This window comes from Oncorhynchus tshawytscha, linkage group LG19 (genome assembly GCF_018296145.1).
Source record: "Oncorhynchus tshawytscha isolate Ot180627B linkage group LG19, Otsh_v2.0, whole genome shotgun sequence".
Lineage (NCBI taxonomy): Eukaryota > Metazoa > Chordata > Actinopteri > Salmoniformes > Salmonidae > Oncorhynchus > Oncorhynchus tshawytscha.
The window spans coordinates 21,623,783-21,643,029 of record NC_056447.1 but is presented as its reverse complement, the minus strand read 5'-3'; the positions used below and the strand labels follow the sequence as shown (position 1 = coordinate 21,643,029).

The window sequence follows — 19,247 nt, the reverse complement described above, 5'->3', positions numbered from 1 at the left end:
ATTCAAATCAAATCAAATCAAATATATTCATTAAGCCCTTCTTACATCAACTGATATCTCAAAGTGCTGTACAGAAACCCAGCCTAAAACCCGAAACAGCAAGCAATGCAGGTGTATAAGCACATAACACCCTAGAAAGGCCAGAACCTAGGAAGAAACCTAGAGAGGAACCAGGCTGTGAGGGGTGTGCCAGGTGGAGATTATAACAGGACATGGCCAAGATGTTCAAAGATCTCCCAGACAGGGAGATCACGTCAGTGACTCAACCCACTCAAGTGATGCAGCCCTCCTAGGGACGGCATGGAAGAGCACCAGTAAGCCAGTGACTCAGCCCCTGTAATAAGGGTAGAGGCAGAGAATCCCAGTGGAGAGAGGGGAACTATTGTATCTATTGTATTTCATGAACATGTGTACATGTCTAGACGTTAGTGACCCATCCACTAAGTAGATTAATTAAAATTACATTTAGACTGAAAAAGATGGCTTTTAGCGACACAATCATTTCTGTCGGGCCGCGGTTTACGTGATTATCTTGCAGGAATGCAGTCCTCTACTCTGTGGGACAGTCGAAGGACCCGGGGCTGCAGACAGACTGAGGCAAGCAGCTAGGAGGTGCCTGTTAGAGAGTAAAAATAAACACACAAAGCTCCACACCCTGAAGGGAAGAAGTTTTACTGCATTCCTGTCCTGGAACTCCGACTCACCCGTGTGTGTGTGTGTGTGTGTGTGTGTGTGTGTGTGTGTGTGTGTGTGTGTGTGTGTGTGTGTGTGTGTGTGTGTGTGTGTGTGTGTGTGTGTGTGTGTGTGTGTGTGTGTGTGTGTGTGTGTGTGTTTGTGTTGTGTGTGTGTGTGTGTGTGTGTTGTGTGTTTTCGTTCATGACCCCTGACCAAGCCCTACCTTAATTTCATGTGGGTCATTCTCATGAAACTGACATTTGACCAAAAAATTCTCATGTCATTTTTTTTTACAAAATGCCCTCTTGGATCACTGAGATTATTATCTCTATTTATCAATTTCATAATTGTTATAATGTTTTTTGATCAGATAGTCTGAAAAGTAATAAATAAATAAATCAAATTATCTTCTTTTTTTTTTTTACATTGTTCCCTTAATGGAAACTGAGTTTAACATAAGACTGAAAATAAAAATATTTAAAATTAAATTATAAAATTATAGTAAAATTAAATCAGACTTTTTCTCTATTTTAGATATTTCGGTCATGAGAAGGGCAAGCGGGGTAAAGGGGGTGTTTGAGAAAAAGAGCCTCATTCTGAAGGCATATCAGAAAAAAATGACTTAACTTCTACTACTCTTCTAGATGATGCATCACTGGTGAATAAAATTTAGTTAAAAACTGATTGGAGATTTTGCACTAACTCGAATAATTGTTACGTTAATGAGACACATGTCCACAGGCACTGTGTTTGTATGAGAGAAATATGATAGTTTAATGTAAACTTCAACTAGTATAGTATTTGTATGAGTTATGGACAATCTACAGCAACATATTTAGTGTTTTATTGAAATACCGTACAGTCCCTCATTCCCTCTTCTTTTTCCCCCTTTCCCCCACTCCTTTCCTCCTTACCTATCTAGCTTTAATTTTACTCTGCCTTGATGTAACATGTTGTATCTCTGTATACTGTACAGGGGCAAAGCCTCACAATTGTGACTGACCACCTCGATTTCGGTCTTATGTAGCAAAAGTTTGAAATTGTGTTTTTTACATTAGATAAAAGTAGACTCGGAGCTAGAAAATTGTATATCATCAGTTGACGAACAATGAGAATGTAATTCTGCTTTGAAAGTTGATAAACCTGTAATCCCACTTTTGAGAAATTGACATTTGAATATTTTGGTACACCTACTGGAGAGCTCTTTGTCTACAGCCATTCATAATCATTCACACCCTCTTAATCATTAGCCCCATGTGAGGCCATGTGGTAAACACACGCTAAAATCTAGCAATGGAGGCAATGCCCATGATTTTGGAATGAGATGTTTGTGCAAATTAATTACTTAAAAATCATACAATGTCATTTTCTGGATTTTTGTTTTAGATTCTGTCTCTCACAGTTGAAGTGAACCTATGATAAAAATGACAGACCTCTACATGCTTTGTAAGTAGGAAAACCTGCAAAATCGGCAGTGTATCAAATACTTCTTCTCCCCACTGTATTTGTGAAAACTGAAGAGCTCTCGCCAATAAATCGGGATCTGATCAATTGTGAGCTGGGAATTCTGTCTGTTTTATTGAAGACCAGAACTTTACAACCTCTGGGTTTCAGACAGATAAAGATAATTGGAATTCATGAACATTGATTACAAAATTACTTAACAGGACTACAAAGGGAAGTACTGCCACAAGCTGCCCAGTGACTCCAGCCTACCAGATGAGCTAAACCATTTCTATGCTCACTTTGAGGCAAGCAACACTGAAGCATGCATGAGAGCATCAGCTGTTCCAGACAACTTTGTGATCACGCTCTGCGTAGCCGATGTAAGACCTTTAAGCAGGTCAACATTCACAAGGCCAGACGGATTACCAGGACGTGTACTCCGAGCATGCACTGACCAACTGGCAAGTGTCTTCACTGACATTTTCAACCTGCCTCTGACTGAGTCTGTAATACCAACATGTTTCAAGCAGACCACCATAGTCCCTGTGCCCAAGAACACCAAGGTAACCTGCCTAAATTACTACCGACCTGTAGCACTCACATCTGTAGCCATGAAGTTCTTTGACAGGCTGGTCATGGCTCACAACAACACCATTATCCCTGAAACCTTAGACCCACTCCAATTTGCAAAAGCACCACAACAGTTTGCTACTGTTATTTTATTTTTGCTACTTAATTATTTGCTATTTTTTATATTTTTCTTCTTTATTTTATTTATTTTTTAATTCAGTTTATTTTATTAAATACTTTCTTAACAATTATTTTTCTTAAAACTGCATTGTTGGGTAAGGGCTTGTAAGTAAGTATTTCACTCTGAGGTCTACATCTGTTGTACTTGCGTGACAAATAGCATTTGATTTGATTTAATCCCTGTTAGTGAGCATTTCTCCATTGCTAAAATAACCGATCCAGCTGACAGTTGTGGCATATCAAGAAGCTGATTAAACAGGGTGATCATTACACAGGTGCATCTTGTGCTGGAGACAATAAGGGCCACTCTAAAATGTGCAGTTCTCTCACACAACATAGTTCTCTCACACAATCTCAAGTTTTGAGGGAGCATGCAATTGACATGCTGACTGCAGGAATGTCCACCAGAGCTGTTCTCAGAGAATGTAATGTTCATTTCTCTACCATAAGCCACCTCCAACGTCATTTTAGAGAATTTGGCAGTACGTCCAACCGGCCTCACAACCGCAGACCATGTGTAACAACGCCAGCCCAGGACTCCCACATCCGGCTTCATCACCTGTGGGATTGTCTGAGACCAGCCACCCGGACAGCTGAAGAGTATTTATGTCTGTAATAAATCCCTTTTGTGGGGAAAAACTGTTTCTGATTGGCTGGGCCTGGCTCCCCAGCGGGTGGGCCTATGGCCTCCCAGGCATGTGAACTCCATAGATTAGGGCGTAATGAATTTATTTAAATGGACTGATTTCCTTATATGAAATGTACCTCAGTGAAATTGTTGCATGTTGCATTTATATTTTTGTTCAGCAAACATTGCCTTCGGAAAATATTCAGACCCCTTGATTTTTTCCACATTGTTAGGTTAGTCTTATTATGAAATTGACTAAATAGTTTTTTCCCTCAGTCTGCATACAATACCCCATAATGACAAAGCAAAAACAGGCTTTTATTTTCATATGACATTTACATAAGTATTCAGACCCTTTACTCAGTACTTTGTTGAAGCACCTTTGGCAGCAATTACAGCCTTGAGTCTTCTTGGGTATGAGCTACAAGCTTGGCACACCTGTATTTGGGGATTTTCTCCCAGTCTTCTCTGCAGATCCTCTCAAGCTCTGTCAGGTTGGATGGGGAGTGTCGCTGCACAGCTATTTTCAGGTCTTGGCATTCAGGCCAAAGAGTTGAATCTTGATTTCATCAGATCATAGAATCTTGCTTCTCATGGTCTGAAAGTCTTTAGGTGCCTTATGGCAAACTGCAAGCGGGTTGTCATGTGCTTTTTACTGAAGAGTGGCTTCCGTCTGGCCTCTCTACCATAAAGGCCTGATTGGTGTAGTGCCGCAGAGATGGTTGTCCTTCTGGAAGGTTCTCCCATCTCTACAGAGGAACTCTAGAGCTCTGTCAGAGTGACCATCGGGCTCTTGGTCACCTCCCTGACCAAGGTTCTTCCTTCCCGATTGCTCAGCTCTAGGAAGAGTCTTGGTGGTTCCAAACTTCTTCCATTTAAGAATGATGGAGGCCACTGTGTTCTTGGGGACCCTCAATGCTGCAGAAATGTTTTGGTACCCTTCCCTCGATCTGTGCCTCGGCAATTCCTTCGACCTCATGGCTTGGTTTTTGCTCTGACATGCACTGTCAACTGTGGGACCTTATATAGACAGGTGTGTGCCTTTCCAAATCATGTCCAATTAATTAATTTACCACAGGTGGACTCCAATCAATTTGTAGAAACATCTCAAGGATGATCAATGGAAAAATGATGCACCTGAGCTCAATTTTGAGTGTCATAGCAAAGGGTCTGAATACTTGTGTAAATAAGATATCTGTATTTTATTTGTAATACATTTGCAAACATTTCTAAAAACCTGTTTTCACTTTGTCATTATAGGATATTGTGTGTAGATTGCAGCTGAATTTGTTATTTTATTTAATCAATTTTAGAAGGCTGTAAACATAACAAAAATGTGGAAAAGTCAAGGGGTCTGAATACTTTCCGAAAGCACTGTTCAGCAAACACATGGTTTCCAGGGGTTTGATGCCATTCCATTAGCTCTTTTCTGGCCTCCTGTGCTTTAAAACTATGTTTAGCTGATAGGTATAACCCTGCCATGTGAGAGTCTCTGTTAATTTAACTTATGTTATTTTAGCAAATTGTTATATTGCCTATATGGCCCAAAATTGCGGGGACCATGGCTGCCAAGCGAGCTGCATCACATAGCCTACGCCTAAAACAACATTTGTACGACTGCGGTCGGGTTCAGAACCAGTTCTTGTGGTAGCAGGTGAGAGTGGGACTAAAAAAACTTTGGGAGTGAGCGAGTGCGGTGGGAAAAGCTGCAGGAGCTGGCGGGAGTGGAATGGAGATATCAGTCCAGTGCAGAACCTTACCACAGAGCTTGCATAGGCTCACAGACCACAGCTGCCACACTAATGAACTAATCAGCAGGCGGCATACATACTGCACAGCTATACATTTTTAATGACCATAAAGATATATATTTTACATTACATTGGTGGTAAATTGAGCTTTTAAAAGAGAACTCAACATAGGCTTAAAGAAATTATTCAATATAAATGCAAAAATGTTCTGGAGTTAGTGGAGTTTGTGACAAAGCTCCTTCTGAATTATACTAAATAAATATACTCCTTGGTGGATTATACCACTACTAGCTTGCTTCCTTGCTTATGGCGCCGCAATGTGCCAGATGATGGCATACCTTAGTTCTCTGTTGTTTATGACTGAAGGGTCCTCTTTTCTGAGACCAGTGTCTCAGCAGATCCTAGAGGATATGTACAGTATGCTGTATAACATCAATCCTTCATTACCAGCCATTACTAAAGGCAAAGAATATACACTGCTCAAAAAAATAAAGGGAACACTAAAATAACACATCCTAGATCTGAATGAATTAAATATTCTTATTAAATACTTTTCTTTACATAGTTGAATGTGCTGATAACAAAATCACACAAAAATTATCAATGGAAATCAAATTTATCAACCCATGGAGGTCTGGATTTGGAGTCACACTCAAAATTAAAGTGGAAAACCACACTACAGGCTGATCCAACTTTGATGTAATGTCCTTAAAACAAGTCCAAATGAGGCTCAGTAGTGTGTGTGGCCTCCACGTGCCTGTATGACCTCCCTACAACGCCTGGGCATGCTCCTGATGAGGTGGCGGATGGTCTCCTGAGGGATCTCCTCTAAGACCTGGACTAAAGCATCTGCCAACTCCTGGACAGTCTGTGGTGCAACGTGGCGTTGGTGGATGGAGCAAGACATGATGTCCCAGATGTGCTCAATTGGATTCAGGTGTGGGGAACGGGCAGGCCAGTCCATAGCATCAATGCCTTCCTCTTGCAGGAACTGCTGACACACATGAGGTCTAGCATTGTCTTGCATTAGGAGGAACCCAGGGCCAACCGCACCAGCATATGGTCTCACAAGGGGTCTGAGGATCTCATCTCGGTACCTAATGGCAGTCAGGTTACCTCTGGCGAGCACATGGAGGGCTGTGCGGCCCCCCAAAGAAATGCCACCCCACACCATGACTGACCCACCGCCAAACCGGTCATGCTGGAGGATGTTGCAGGCAGCAGAACGTTCTCCATGGCGTCTCCAGACTGTCACGTCTGACACATGTGCTCAGTGTGAACCTGCTTTGATCTGTGAAGAGCACAGGGCGCCAGTGGCGAATTTGCCAATCTTGGTGTTCCTTAGGAAATGCCAAACGTCCTGCACGGTGTTGGGCTGTAAAGCACAACCCCCACCTGTGGACGTCGGGCCCTCATACCACCCTCATGGAGTGTATTTCTGACCGTTTGAGCAGACACATGCACATTTGTGGCCTGCTGGAGGTGATTTTGCAGGGCTCTGGCAGTGCTCCTCCTGCTCCTCCTTGCATAAAGGCGGAGGTAGCGGTCCTGCTGCTGGGTTGTTGCCCTCCTACGGCCTCCTCCACATCTCCTGATGTACTGGCCTGTCTCCTGGTAGCGCCTCCATGCTCTGGACACTTCGCTGACAGACACAACAAACCTTCTTGCCTCAGCTCGTATTGATGTGCCATCCTGGATGAGCTGCACTACCTGATCCACTTGTGTGGGTTGTAGACTCCGTCTCATGCTACCACTAGACTGAAAGCACCGCCAGCATTCAAAAGTGACCAAAACATCAGCCAGGAAGCATAGGAACTGAGAAGTGGTCTGTGGTCACCACCTGCAGAACCACTCCTTTATTGAGGGTGTCTTGCTAATTGCCTATAATTTCCACCTGTTGTCTATTCCATTTGCACAACAGCATGTGAAATGTATTGTCAATCAGTGTTGCTTCCTAAGTGGACAGTTTGATTTCACAGAAGTGTGATTGACTTGGAGTTACATTGTGTTGTTTAAGTGTTCCCTTTATTTTTTTGAGCAGTGTAATATAATAGTAGGTTTAGAAGACAAAAATGGGCTGGCTCAAAAACAAGTGATCATCAGAAATATACAGGCATTTATTTACAGATATATCTGCATTTGCATAGACAAAGTTAAAATATGTATTGTGGTAAACAGATTTGGAAAATTATTTAAATGCATAATTTAGCAGAGATATTTCCACTTGACAGTATTAAAGTTTACAAGTTGTTTATAAATATATATATGTATTATTACTTTAACCCAACCAGAAGCTTGAGGGGAGGGCAGGGAAGAGGGGGCATCAACATCATCATTATTATCATTATCAACATCATCCTTATTTTCAGCACTATTATCATTATCAACATCACAACAATTGTTGGTTCTTTATCAAGTCATGTAAAAAGTTCATCATACAAGTCATCATAAGCATGAGTACAAATATTGGTTTGAACATGCATCATCTCAGTACTGTAATGTGAGTCCTTGATGCTCATCTGAATATCTTACTGCTGACCGCTCTCTGTCTGAATACAGTGTGAACACAACCCAACCCCGACTCCTGACCCTGACCTGAGTTCCAAACAGACCACTCCCACTGCAATTTTTATACAGTTAAGTACATGCTGGATTACACACAATATTTTTGCAATGAAGAATTACTCTCGTCTTATAAATCACCCCAATCAAGGCCCTTGGAGGTGATAGGAGACTGTGGCCCCCGGAAGCCTTCCTTACTGTAGCAATATACTATCACTAACATGACCTAACTAATGGTTCAAATCACTGTCTGAGACCACATGGGCTTCGTCAGGCCCCAGTCCCCTGTCTGTTTCCATGGTCTCCTGAGGAACAGTAGGAGTATTTGGGCTCATCTGTAGTGGCTTCACCTAAGGGTTAATTAAAACTGTAAAGAAAATCAAGAAGGGAATGAACAAAAACACATGGAATGCAGAAGATAGAGACATTAGGATTGAAAACAATTTGTCAGAACAGCTGAGGATCAACCTGTAACTGTACCAAGGGTCTCCTACACTTTAGTCTGACGCTAGATCATCACCCTACATGCAGGGAGGAGAACGGGCACCTATAGTGAGGTCCTAATATAAATCGGGCCCCATCCTTTACCTTATCACATTAGCCACGTGCTCCTCCCTACAGCAGGAGACCTGATAGACCGGTCTCATGCCCTCAGCGTTCTGTCTCTGTATCCATAACACCACGTATCCAGCCATCCTTCAATACATCCACCCACACACAAATCAGGATGTATACATCCGACTCCATCTCTCTCCACCTAATAAAACATCAACTCATTCTGAAGCTTCATTTGACATGTCAACAACAAACCAGTGTCTATGAGAGAGATGGAATGGGAAAGATACAGTATCTCTTTGTTTGCACACATATTTCTATATATTTAGTCATACCATTAATGAATACAAATAGACATTATGTTGAAATATACATTAATATGAACATAGTGAACGAGTAAATCAGCTCCCTTCATACCTTCCCACAGATTTTTTTTATGGAAATGTCCCAGTGAAGGCAAGACACTACAGATGAAACATCTTTTGGAATTCGGTGAGCACATGCTGTCAAAAGCTTTTTTCTGTGGGAAGAGCATTAGTAACGCTTGACCTTTAGAATAGAGGAGGGCATTCTGCAGCATCAACACTCCAGGGATAGAGAAGGGACTTTCCTGAGTTTTCTTAAAGGTATATGTAAATGTGTATACTTGGACAGCTTCTATAAGGACAAGTGTAATCTCTTTCACTTTTCACCCTCCTAAACATCACTCATTCGCCTTCTCTTTCCACATGCACACTCCTTCTCTCACTTTCAAATCATTCTCTCTACTGTCTCTGGTGGGATGTTGACCGTTAGAACCTGGGACTGCATGTAAGTTAATCCTTACTGCATCATAGTCATATACAATCTTAATTGTATCCTTTTGTCCATTATAAGCTAAATGAATAAACAACAAAGAAATATAAACATGTTCCCCATCCCGGACCCTGCACCCCCTCCAGTTCTGAAAAGATACCTTCCTGCTTTGACTAGCAGGTGGAACATTATGGAGAAGTGTGTTTTGTTTTGTTCGGAGACGAGAGTAGCACTGTAGCAGTGAAGCAGTGAGCCAGACAGACAGACTGGTTTGTAGTAGTTTAGAGGGACATGCTGGAGTCACAGGGTGGGGGTTATTGAAGGGTTAAGTTGTCAGGTGTAAGAGGGATGGGGGAAGGTCGCCCCTCTCTGGAGAGTAGATTCAGTTGGGTCTTCTAAAAGGTTTGTTCGGGGATCACCGTGTTGAACGGATGGTCCCACAATGTGGTGCTGATTCCAAACCCTGCAGAGGGAAACATGTCGTCAGTGAGCAGACCCAGTCATAAGGTATAATAGATATAAGAACCATACGCTGAACTGCAGAGAATTACAGAGACGTATGAAGAGTCTGAGGTCATATACTTCACATTCTATGTCCCTCATTCTCTTCATTAGAAGTTACTATGCCAACAGAAGTATGGTGATGCAAAGAGACTATTCTGGTCCTCCTTACCTGCTCTTTGGTGCTCAAAGTGGTGCTTGACGTGGTATGCCTTGAGGCTGTACAGGTAGGTGTTTCTCTGAGGGGAGCCGTAGTGAAGGTAGTAGTGGGTCATGTCGTACACCACGTACCCAAACAGCCCCCCCACAAACAGGGACACCCCCAGGGTCTCGGGGAAGGCCTTGGTTAGCAGCAGGTAGAAGCTGCCTACTACCACTGAGGCCAGGCCAGGAGGAAAGACCAGGCGGGAGCCATCGTAGGGTGACTGAAGGGAGGAAACAGCAGGATTAAACATGGTGTTAGTTCAGGAGCAGATAGACATTGACTTGTTACTGAAAAAGTTGGTTTTTATCAGTTATGCATATGGCTTGGCCTAGATTTGGAACAAAAATGATATCCTCCTGCAGTTTCCCAAGTTTCTGAATTCCAAATTAATCATAATCCAAAGAGGCATTAAACACATGTAGGTACTTATCCGTTTAAAAAAAAAGACATTAACATTTAGTTCCAGAGTATCATTCACTCTTCTGTGTATGTCCGTATCTCACCTTATGATGCTGTCCGTGCAGCAGGAAGTGAATGGTGATGAGGTAATAGTTGTGGGCGGGCGGGCGCATGTGGAAGACGAAGCGATGGATGCAATATTCGATGAAGGTCCACATGACCATGCCCATTATGAAGATGAGGGGAAAGCTGTACTTGTGCACCAAGACGGAGTAGTCTGGAGAGGGAGGTGGTGGGACAGATACAGGATATAGATATCTACTAGACTGTACATGGGGAAAAGCATGAATTGGCTGGCTGGCGAGAGAGAGAGAGAGAGAGACAGAGATATGATTGGGTCTGTTACCTGTGCTGGCGAACAGTCTGGTTGTCTCCAGTGCCAAGGTGGTGTAGCAGTACCAGCTGAGATAGAACACCAGTGGCATCCACACAGCAGGGACCATGTACCTACATGCAGACAATCAAATGACTTACTTAAACCCAAGCTTATCTTTCTGGGATAAGTGCATTTCTACACTGTATGGGCCGATTTCTCGGACAGAGATTAAGCCAAGTCTGGGACTAAAAGTATGTTTAATAGAGTCTCCATTGAAATAGCCTTTTAGTTCAGGACTAGGCTTAATCTGTGTCTGGAAAACCGTCCCGAAGTGTACGTTCTTCTCTCTTACCAGGACGTTTTAGTGCTGGCCTCTAGAAACTCGTTCCCGAACAGGCGAATGGGCCGGTCCACAGGCTGGTGCACCCAGGTGTCATATTTCTCTCCAAGGTGGCCCACCTGCCAGGCCAGGGGCTTCCGCCAGTCCACCAGGTCCTGCAGGAATAGCAGGGGAGCCACGGCTCAACTTACAACACAGTACAGTAGCTTAAGGCTTACAGCACACAACACAACAGTACAATACATACATACAGCATCATACAATACAAGGTGATTCTAATGTTTTAGAACCCCATTAGCACCACTTCTGCCTAAAAGCTTGAATTGTCAAACTACATCTTTTTCATGGAGAATCGAAATCCAATGGAAATTGGACTCGATAACTTATTTCAGTCATAACTTTATGTGACAGTGAGATCACTTTGGCTTGGCCCTTCTGACTGATGGTGTTCTGTCCAGCAGGTGGCGGTAGAGAGACTGAGACAGATGTCCACGGGAAAGTCTCCACCACACCAGACTTCAGACCCAGGAAGTAGAGGTGTTGTGCAACTCCCTGATAAACGCGTGATCCAATCTCTGTGAAGGATCTGCAGATCATATATCTGTCCATACCCTTTACTAAACGTCTCCTTTAACCGTTAACGTGACCTTGGATAGAGACCAGGCAGACTGAGATGGGCTTGTTCTTAGAGTCATGGTCTCCTCTGCACTGTAATAAATTATAGGGTGGGTCAGGTTTATATAGACTGCATGAAATATATATTTACTATACTGCCCTACCAAGCAAAAAGGCAGTAACTGCTCATAGCGTGGAACTGAGAAAAAGTACTTTTATTTACTTTATGCAGTTACTGCTAACATGAACCCCACTTTCTCCAAAACACAATACGAGGCAGGATACTTGTCCACATGATTAAGCATGTATTTAATGTAGCAAAAATGACCAGTTACAAATGAGCAGTTACTTCCTTTTTGCTTGGTAGGGCAGTATAGTAGACAAGTTTGGATCAATTTAGAGAAAGAAAAATGTAAACAAACCATTCATTGAGGACATCGATTGTCTTGGGGTAGGAGGTTAAAAGTGAGGAATGGGGTTTCAAGGTATGTGTTGAAAAGCAAACAAACAGGTCAATAATATAACAATGAGTGACAAAAGTGTCATGGTATTCAGGCCACAGATTCCTCCACTGTGTAAGTATGTAGGGCTGAATGAGCCAAGAGAAGAGACGCTGCACTAGGTACGTAACAAGCAATGGCAAGCATCATGCCATCGCTCAATGCATCACAATGACAAACACACACAGCTGGCCTTGGCCGCCCCTGTTGCAAAGTAAAGGTGACTCGCTGCTATTCACTAGCTAATCAAAAACATTCCTAAGGCCTGAGAAATACCTGTTCTGTTAGTGAGAACAAAGGAATCTCTCCCTGCATACCGTACCCTGTCTATCTATACTGAACACAGATAAACCTTCCACATATCTTCATATCTACTACGATTATGAATGCCCCGAAGCAGCTCCCCCACGGTCTTCAATAATTCGCTGTGAAAACGGGTGGGCACACAATTTTTAGCAAAGCCGGGTGAATGACTGTGCGTGGTCACGTCTCCATCTTTCCCAACTCTCTCCCTCTATGTGTGCGTTCGTAAATTCACTCTGGAGTGCCAGAGAGTGCTCAGAGTGTGCTCAGAGTGTGCTCAGAGTGTGCTCAGAGTGTGCTCAGAGTGTGCTCAGAGTGTGCTCAGAGTGTGCTCAGAGTGTGCTCAGAGTGTGCTCAGAGTGTGCTCAGAGTGTGCTCAGAGTGTGCTCAGAGTGTGCTCTGGGCATTCGTAAATTTAAAGTGTTTCGCTCTCGTGGGGTTCAGAGCCCACACTGGACTCTCTGGCCAAGGAGTAGGGTTGATCCGAGCGTTCTGACCTCACAACGGCAGTCAAGCACCCAAGCTAACTGGCTAAAGTTATCCATTTTTCTAGCTACTTCCAGACATACATGAGAGAAAACCTCACTCTGACCATTTTTCTCACCCTAGCAGAGCTGGTTAGGCTGTTTTCATGTTATCCAGAGCATTTTGTGACTATTACTTTGCTGCTGGCAACAATTTAATGAATCTTTTTAGCCCGATGTTTAACTGACACCGGACATATTCCACGGGTGTTGAGCATTCGGAAATTCATCAGTTATTCAGATGAGTGCTCTGAAATCAGAGTAGATAGCCACCCTATGTGTCAATGCAGCAGTGTACTGTAGCTTACAGGCCACAGTCAGAGCAGCAAGAGCGTTGAACTCAAGGGCCTTGGACCAGACACATTGATGTTGCACAACCCTGGCTGCCTGCTACCCTGCCTGTGTAACCGATGTGAAATGGCTAGCTAGTTATCTGGGTGCGCGCTAATAGCGTTTCAATCGGTGACATCACTCGCTCTGAAACCTTGAAGTAGTTGTTCCCCTTACTCTGCAAGGGCCGCGGCTATTGTGGAGCGATGGGTAACGATGCTTCGAGGGTTCCATTGGGCCACAAGTGTTGGGCCAATGACGACCCAGTACGGCTCTGGGATCTGAGCTCAACTCTGACTTGTAAACCCCATAACCAACCCCTGATATGATCACCTGTCACTTCCTGCCTGGCTGAAAGCCTGCAGCCTGCAGTGGTTGGGTTTTGATGTTCAGCCTGATCAAAGAGGGAAGTCCAGAGGACCCTGCGGGCATCCTCTAAATCAGTGGTTCTTAACCAGGGGTACTTGAGAGGACTCATGAGACCATAGGCCTACTGGTAAAATGCACGAGGGGGTACTTCAGGGGTACTCCGGCCAGAGCTAAATTCAATTGGTGGTACAGTAACCCAAAAAGGAAACACTGCTCTAGATCTTTCTTACTCTTTTTTTCTTCCAGTTTTCTTTCTGATTCTCTCTCTCCCTTTATTTTTCTCTCACCGTGTCTAGGTCGACTTGACTGCATTTGCTGAGGGGTGAAGGCTCCTCGTCCACAGTGTGCTCCTGGGTCTTCCTCCTCTCCCTCACTGTCTGTGGAACGGGAGACAAAGGTTGTGAGCTGCAATTCAAAATGCGAACATGGCAGGATGTCCATTAAGGCACTCACGCACACTGACACTCCCAACACACGCACAAACACTCACTTCATCATTTGCTCACACACACATAATACGCACATACATTTATACAGACTATATACACACCACGTACACTCACTCACATATAAGGCCAACAGACGGTTAAATAGCTATCACTAGCACCTTATAGGCTGCTTCCCTATATACATATTCTTGAAATCCCTGGCCACTTCAATATTTGGAATAATAGTCACACTAATAATGTCTACATATTTTGCATTACTCATCTCATATGTATATACTGTATTCTATTCTAGTCTATGACTCGTCCAAATATTTATATATTCTTAATTCCATTCCTTTACTTTAAATGTGTGTGTATTGTTGTGAAATTGTTAGATATTACTTGTTAGATATTACTGCACTGTTGGAGCTAGAAACACAAGCATTTCGCTACACCCGCAATTACATCTGCTAAACATGTGTATGTGACCAATAAAATTTGATTGGATTTGACTTGATCACATACTCTGCTGCTACTCTGTTTATCATATATCCTAATACCTTACCCCAATACATAACTCTATCACTCGAGTATCCCTGCACATTGTAAATATGGTACTGGAACATACTGACCCTATATATATATATATATATATATATATATATAGATAGATACACATACACAGTAGTGTGCTTACTTACTTTCTCCTGTTGTTTTTATTGCTTTAGTGTTTTTGTTCTACCTTATGTTATTTTTAGTATTACATTGATTACTGCATTGTTGGGTTTAGAGCTTTCAAGAAAGGCATTTTACTTTACTTGTACATGTGAAATTAAACCTTGAAACTAAAGCAAATGATGCACAATATAATGTTACCATGGGGACATACAATTTGGTTTAGGTGTGTGTGTGTGTGTGTGTGTGTGGCGAATCATAACAGGTATTTGTTTCTGCACATCCCCATGGCTATACTCCAGATTATTCAATGACATTATAGTATCAGCGTTGCCACCTGTATGGACTGAGTATGATGTCCAGTGTCCACCATTACACTCATGATGATCAGATGTTATCTGCATTCACTCATAAACAGGCACGGTACATTCTCCCATTTATTGACTGTATGAGTCAGAGGCATAGATCATATACGTCTGCCTTTGCAATTTGCCCTGAAGAATGGGAAGGATGTAACATGGACACAGCCCTGATTATATCTTAAAGCGCATTTCTTTCAGTTCATATTGTTTGGTAAGGCATCCTTTTATGTATGTCTCAGGGCACATTACATGGCTGTCTGGGTTTATGCTCAGGACCAGGTAATCTCAAAGGGTAGCTCTATCAGCTGATCATCATGATTCAGCCATATTATAGGTTGTCATAAAACTAAGTGGGTGAAAATTATAGGGACGGGAAGGATAACTAGATCCTTGGATAGCCATGCTGTCAAGCTTGGTGAAATGTAACGTGAGGAGTTTGTACAATTAAAACAAATAGGCAGAGAGGCATGCCTCAGTTTGTAACCCAATGCCCTGCATTGTGTGTTGACTATGGGTGTTGACTATTTACACAAAGCGACAAAGTAACTATTTAACAACGGAACACACCTCCGTCCTTAACTTTTCAACAATAACTTTAGATTCTATCATTCATTCTTATAAAAGGGCAGGCGAATATTCCAATATGAATCCCATGCTCATTTCTGAAGGTGAATTTCATAGCTCAAGTTACGAGTGGGGGTAAGAGATGGTTTTATTGACCCTAGTCTAAACCCTCCTGTCACAGAGTTGATCTGTGGTTTCTTGAGCAACAAATTTGACCTAAACTACCTGGTGAAGGTTTGCCTCCCTGTGATCTAGGGTTAGAGTCTGTCTTTCAGTGTCATCCCTCCCACCATGTCTGTCCTGTGATAGTCTTCCCATTCCCCTCCTTTCCCAGGGACACGGCGAGGCCATCTCTTTTTCTCTCCCGGGCATCCCCTCTCAGCTCTCCCTGGTCGAGTCATTGCCTGGCAACTCCTCTCAGAGTCAGACAGGTGCAATATCAATCAGGTGTAAAGCGGCAGCTCTCTCCATCTCAACTCTCTAGCTACACAAATGATTAACCACAACCCTCCTCTACTCCCGCCCTCTTACTCACGCATCTCCACGGCTACGCAACACCTCATTTGTTCTCTCTAAATCCTAACTACATCTCACTCTCTGTCTCCTCCATCCTTTTCCACCATCTCTCTCTCAATTTGATTTAAGGGCTTTATTGGCATGGGAAACATATGTTTACATTGCCAAAGCAAGTGAAATAGATCATAAACAAAAGTGAAACAAACCATTTAAAAAAATGAACAGTAAACATTACACTCACAAAAAGTTCCAAAATGTTCTTATTTTTCTCCCTCTCTGTGTGGCAAATAAATTAACTTTATGTCCTGAATAAAAAGCATTATGTTTGGGGCAAATCCAACACAACGTCACTGAGTACCACCCTTCATAATTTCAAGCATGGTGGTGGCTGCATCATGTTATAGGTATGCTTGTCATTGGGAAAAACTAGGGAGTTATTTAGGATAAAAATAAAATAATAGAGCTAAAAAAAAATAATAATAGAGCTAAGCACAGACAACTCCCTAGAGGACAACCTGGTTCAGACTGCTTTCCAACAGACACTGGGAGGCAAATTCACCTTTCCGTAGGACAATAATCAAAAACACAAGGCCAAATATACACTGGAATTACTTACCAAGAGGACAGTGAATGTTCCGGAGTGGCCTAGTTACAGTTTTGGCTTAAAATGTCTTGAAAATCTATGGCAAGACTTAAATGGCTGTCTAGCAATGATCAATAACCAACTTCACAGACCTTGAAGAATTGTACAAATATTGTACAATCCAGGTGTGCAAAGCTCTTAGAGAATTATCCAGAAAGACTTAACTTTGGCAGCGATTACAGGTGTGATTCTGACATGTATTGACACAGTGGTGTGAATACTTATGTAAATGAGATATATCTGATTTTCATTTTCAATACATTTCAATAAAATACTTTCTCAAGGCACTATAAATGTGTTCCATGAGCTTACTTAAACTATGTTGAATGCAAATACAACACACAAGCAAAAAAAACATGTCAACTCACATGATGGAAACTCAATTACAGTTATAAACAGATGCACAAAAAAAAAACAAAGTTAATGATCACCTAGGCAGGACTTTTATGGCACCAGAGGCAGACACACCGTTCATACGTGAGCTTCAGCATGTTTTAATCTTTGGTTTATGACACACTGATATTTCAATGTATTAGGGCAACTGAACTGATTAGCTGTTTTAACACCCAGTTCATTTTATAGCAAACAATTCACAATTGCCCTTTGAATGTACTACGCTACATTACATTGCAATCTTTCCACATAATACACTTCAATAAAATAGAAAATCAAATTTCCATCATTTCTATCCCATGTGTGATCATTGAAGACATCTTTCACATTCATTGATGCACAAATCCTGTCTTGAGCATTTGGTCATAGGTTGTCATTGACATCGCAGTAAAGCACTTAATGTCCTCATTGTTCATGCACCTTGGAAAAACCTTTTGGCATGGCAATTCCAAGCCTGACATTGGTCTGTATTGATGTAATTGCATGCTCCTGCATAGCAAGTGATTACTGAGTGCCAAGTCTAGGCCCAAAGGACTTAGCAGCTCAGGTAGCTAGTTAAATAAAGGTTAAAAAAATGTTTTTAATAAGACTCCTGAACAGCTAATCAAATGGCTACCCAGACTATTTGCATTGCCCCCCCCACCCCTTCCGCTCTTTTACGCTGCTGCTACTCTCTGTTTCTTATCTATGCATAGTCACTTTAACTCTACCTACATGTTTATATTACTCGACTAACCGGTGCCACCGCACATTGACTCTGAACCGGTCCCAACTGTATATTGCCTTGCTATTGTTATTTTACTGCTGCTCTTGAATTATTTGTTACTGTATTTTAAAACATATTTTTTTCTTAAAACTGAATTGTTGGTTAAGGGCTTTTAAGTAAGCATTTAACTGCAAGGTGTATTTGTTGTATTCGGCGCATCTGACGAATCAAATTTGATTTGATTCATCCATTGCCTGAAGGAGGGTGACACGCTCATGGCGATGGCGATTTCTTTTAAACAAAAAAATACAAATAATGTTTTATTGTCACATACACTGGATAGGAACCGTGAAATGTGCTGTTTGACAGGGTCAGCCATAGTGGTACGCACTGGAGCAAATTAGGGTTCAGTGCCTTGCTCAAGGGCACATTGACCGATTTTTCACCTTGTCAGCTTGGATAGTCAAAACAGCGACCTTTCGGTTACTGACCCAGCGCTCTGATAGTCTATCTGTCGCCCAATCATACACCTTCCACCTGTATTGTAATCATGTATCATGATGCGTAGCAAACATCAAACACTGATTAAGTTTGGAGAAGAATTTACTATGAATTTGTCTGTTGTACCGAGTCAATTGAAAAAAGTTTTGAAACAACTGCCTTTTTGATGATCTGCTTTGAGTTTTGTACTAAGGGTTGTGAAAATGTACCACATACTGTACTTGTGAAAACTGCACCAAAGCAATTGAACAAAAAAAAAGTATTACAACACTAAAAATGCCATTGAATATTACAGCTGGCGTGGTAGCATTTCTGAAGAGGAACAGAACACATTGTTTCCCAGAGAAGTCTTAAGAGAGTATTGTCATAAGACCACTGAGAAAGTGAAGAAGTGTAGAAGCACCTGACCTGATTCTACGTTGTAACCGGAGTTGAGTTCACTGACTTATTGGAAGGCTTGGTTGGAATCAGCAGCAAATTGGAGTCTGGCAATGATTGTTCAGGGCCTAGTTTTTTATCACCCTGGGCAATGGCTTTGATTTGAAACCAGCATGTGTGGAAATATGGCCACTCTTAACATGGACCTGAACTTTAGGGTAAGTTATTGTGAACCGAACACAGGCGTCAGAGCCAACAAGTGTGTAAATCAACTAGCTTACTGATACTTATAGCAAGCCATAATATAATTTAATAAAAAAATACAAAGTTATCCGTTGAAGTTCTAGACTGTAAGCTGCTCCAGCAGAGCAGTGTCTCGGTGTGTACTGTGTGTGTGTAGGGCTTTGACTATTCCATATGAAATGGGAGAGGGTCTGAGGAGAGGAGAGAGCGGAAG

General features: G+C 42.2%; 1 protein-coding gene across 1 annotated transcript in view; it reads right to left on the bottom strand.

The window, feature by feature from the left end:
* Positions 1–7,343: 7,343 nt before the first annotated feature.
* Positions 7,344–19,247, bottom strand: part of LOC112218447 (fatty acid 2-hydroxylase) — a 30,904-nt gene continuing 19,000 nt past the window's right edge. The window contains exons 2-7 of the mRNA XM_024379243.2: positions 13,912–14,001; positions 10,996–11,138; positions 10,674–10,774; positions 10,372–10,544; positions 9,836–10,088; positions 7,344–9,625 (exon numbers count right to left, since the gene is read on the bottom strand). Coding sequence (XP_024235011.1) covers positions 9,558–9,625; positions 9,836–10,088; positions 10,372–10,544; positions 10,674–10,774; positions 10,996–11,138; positions 13,912–14,001 — 828 coding nt within the window. The 3' untranslated portion in view covers positions 7,344–9,557. The remainder of the gene's footprint in view (positions 9,626–9,835; positions 10,089–10,371; positions 10,545–10,673; positions 10,775–10,995; positions 11,139–13,911; positions 14,002–19,247) is intronic.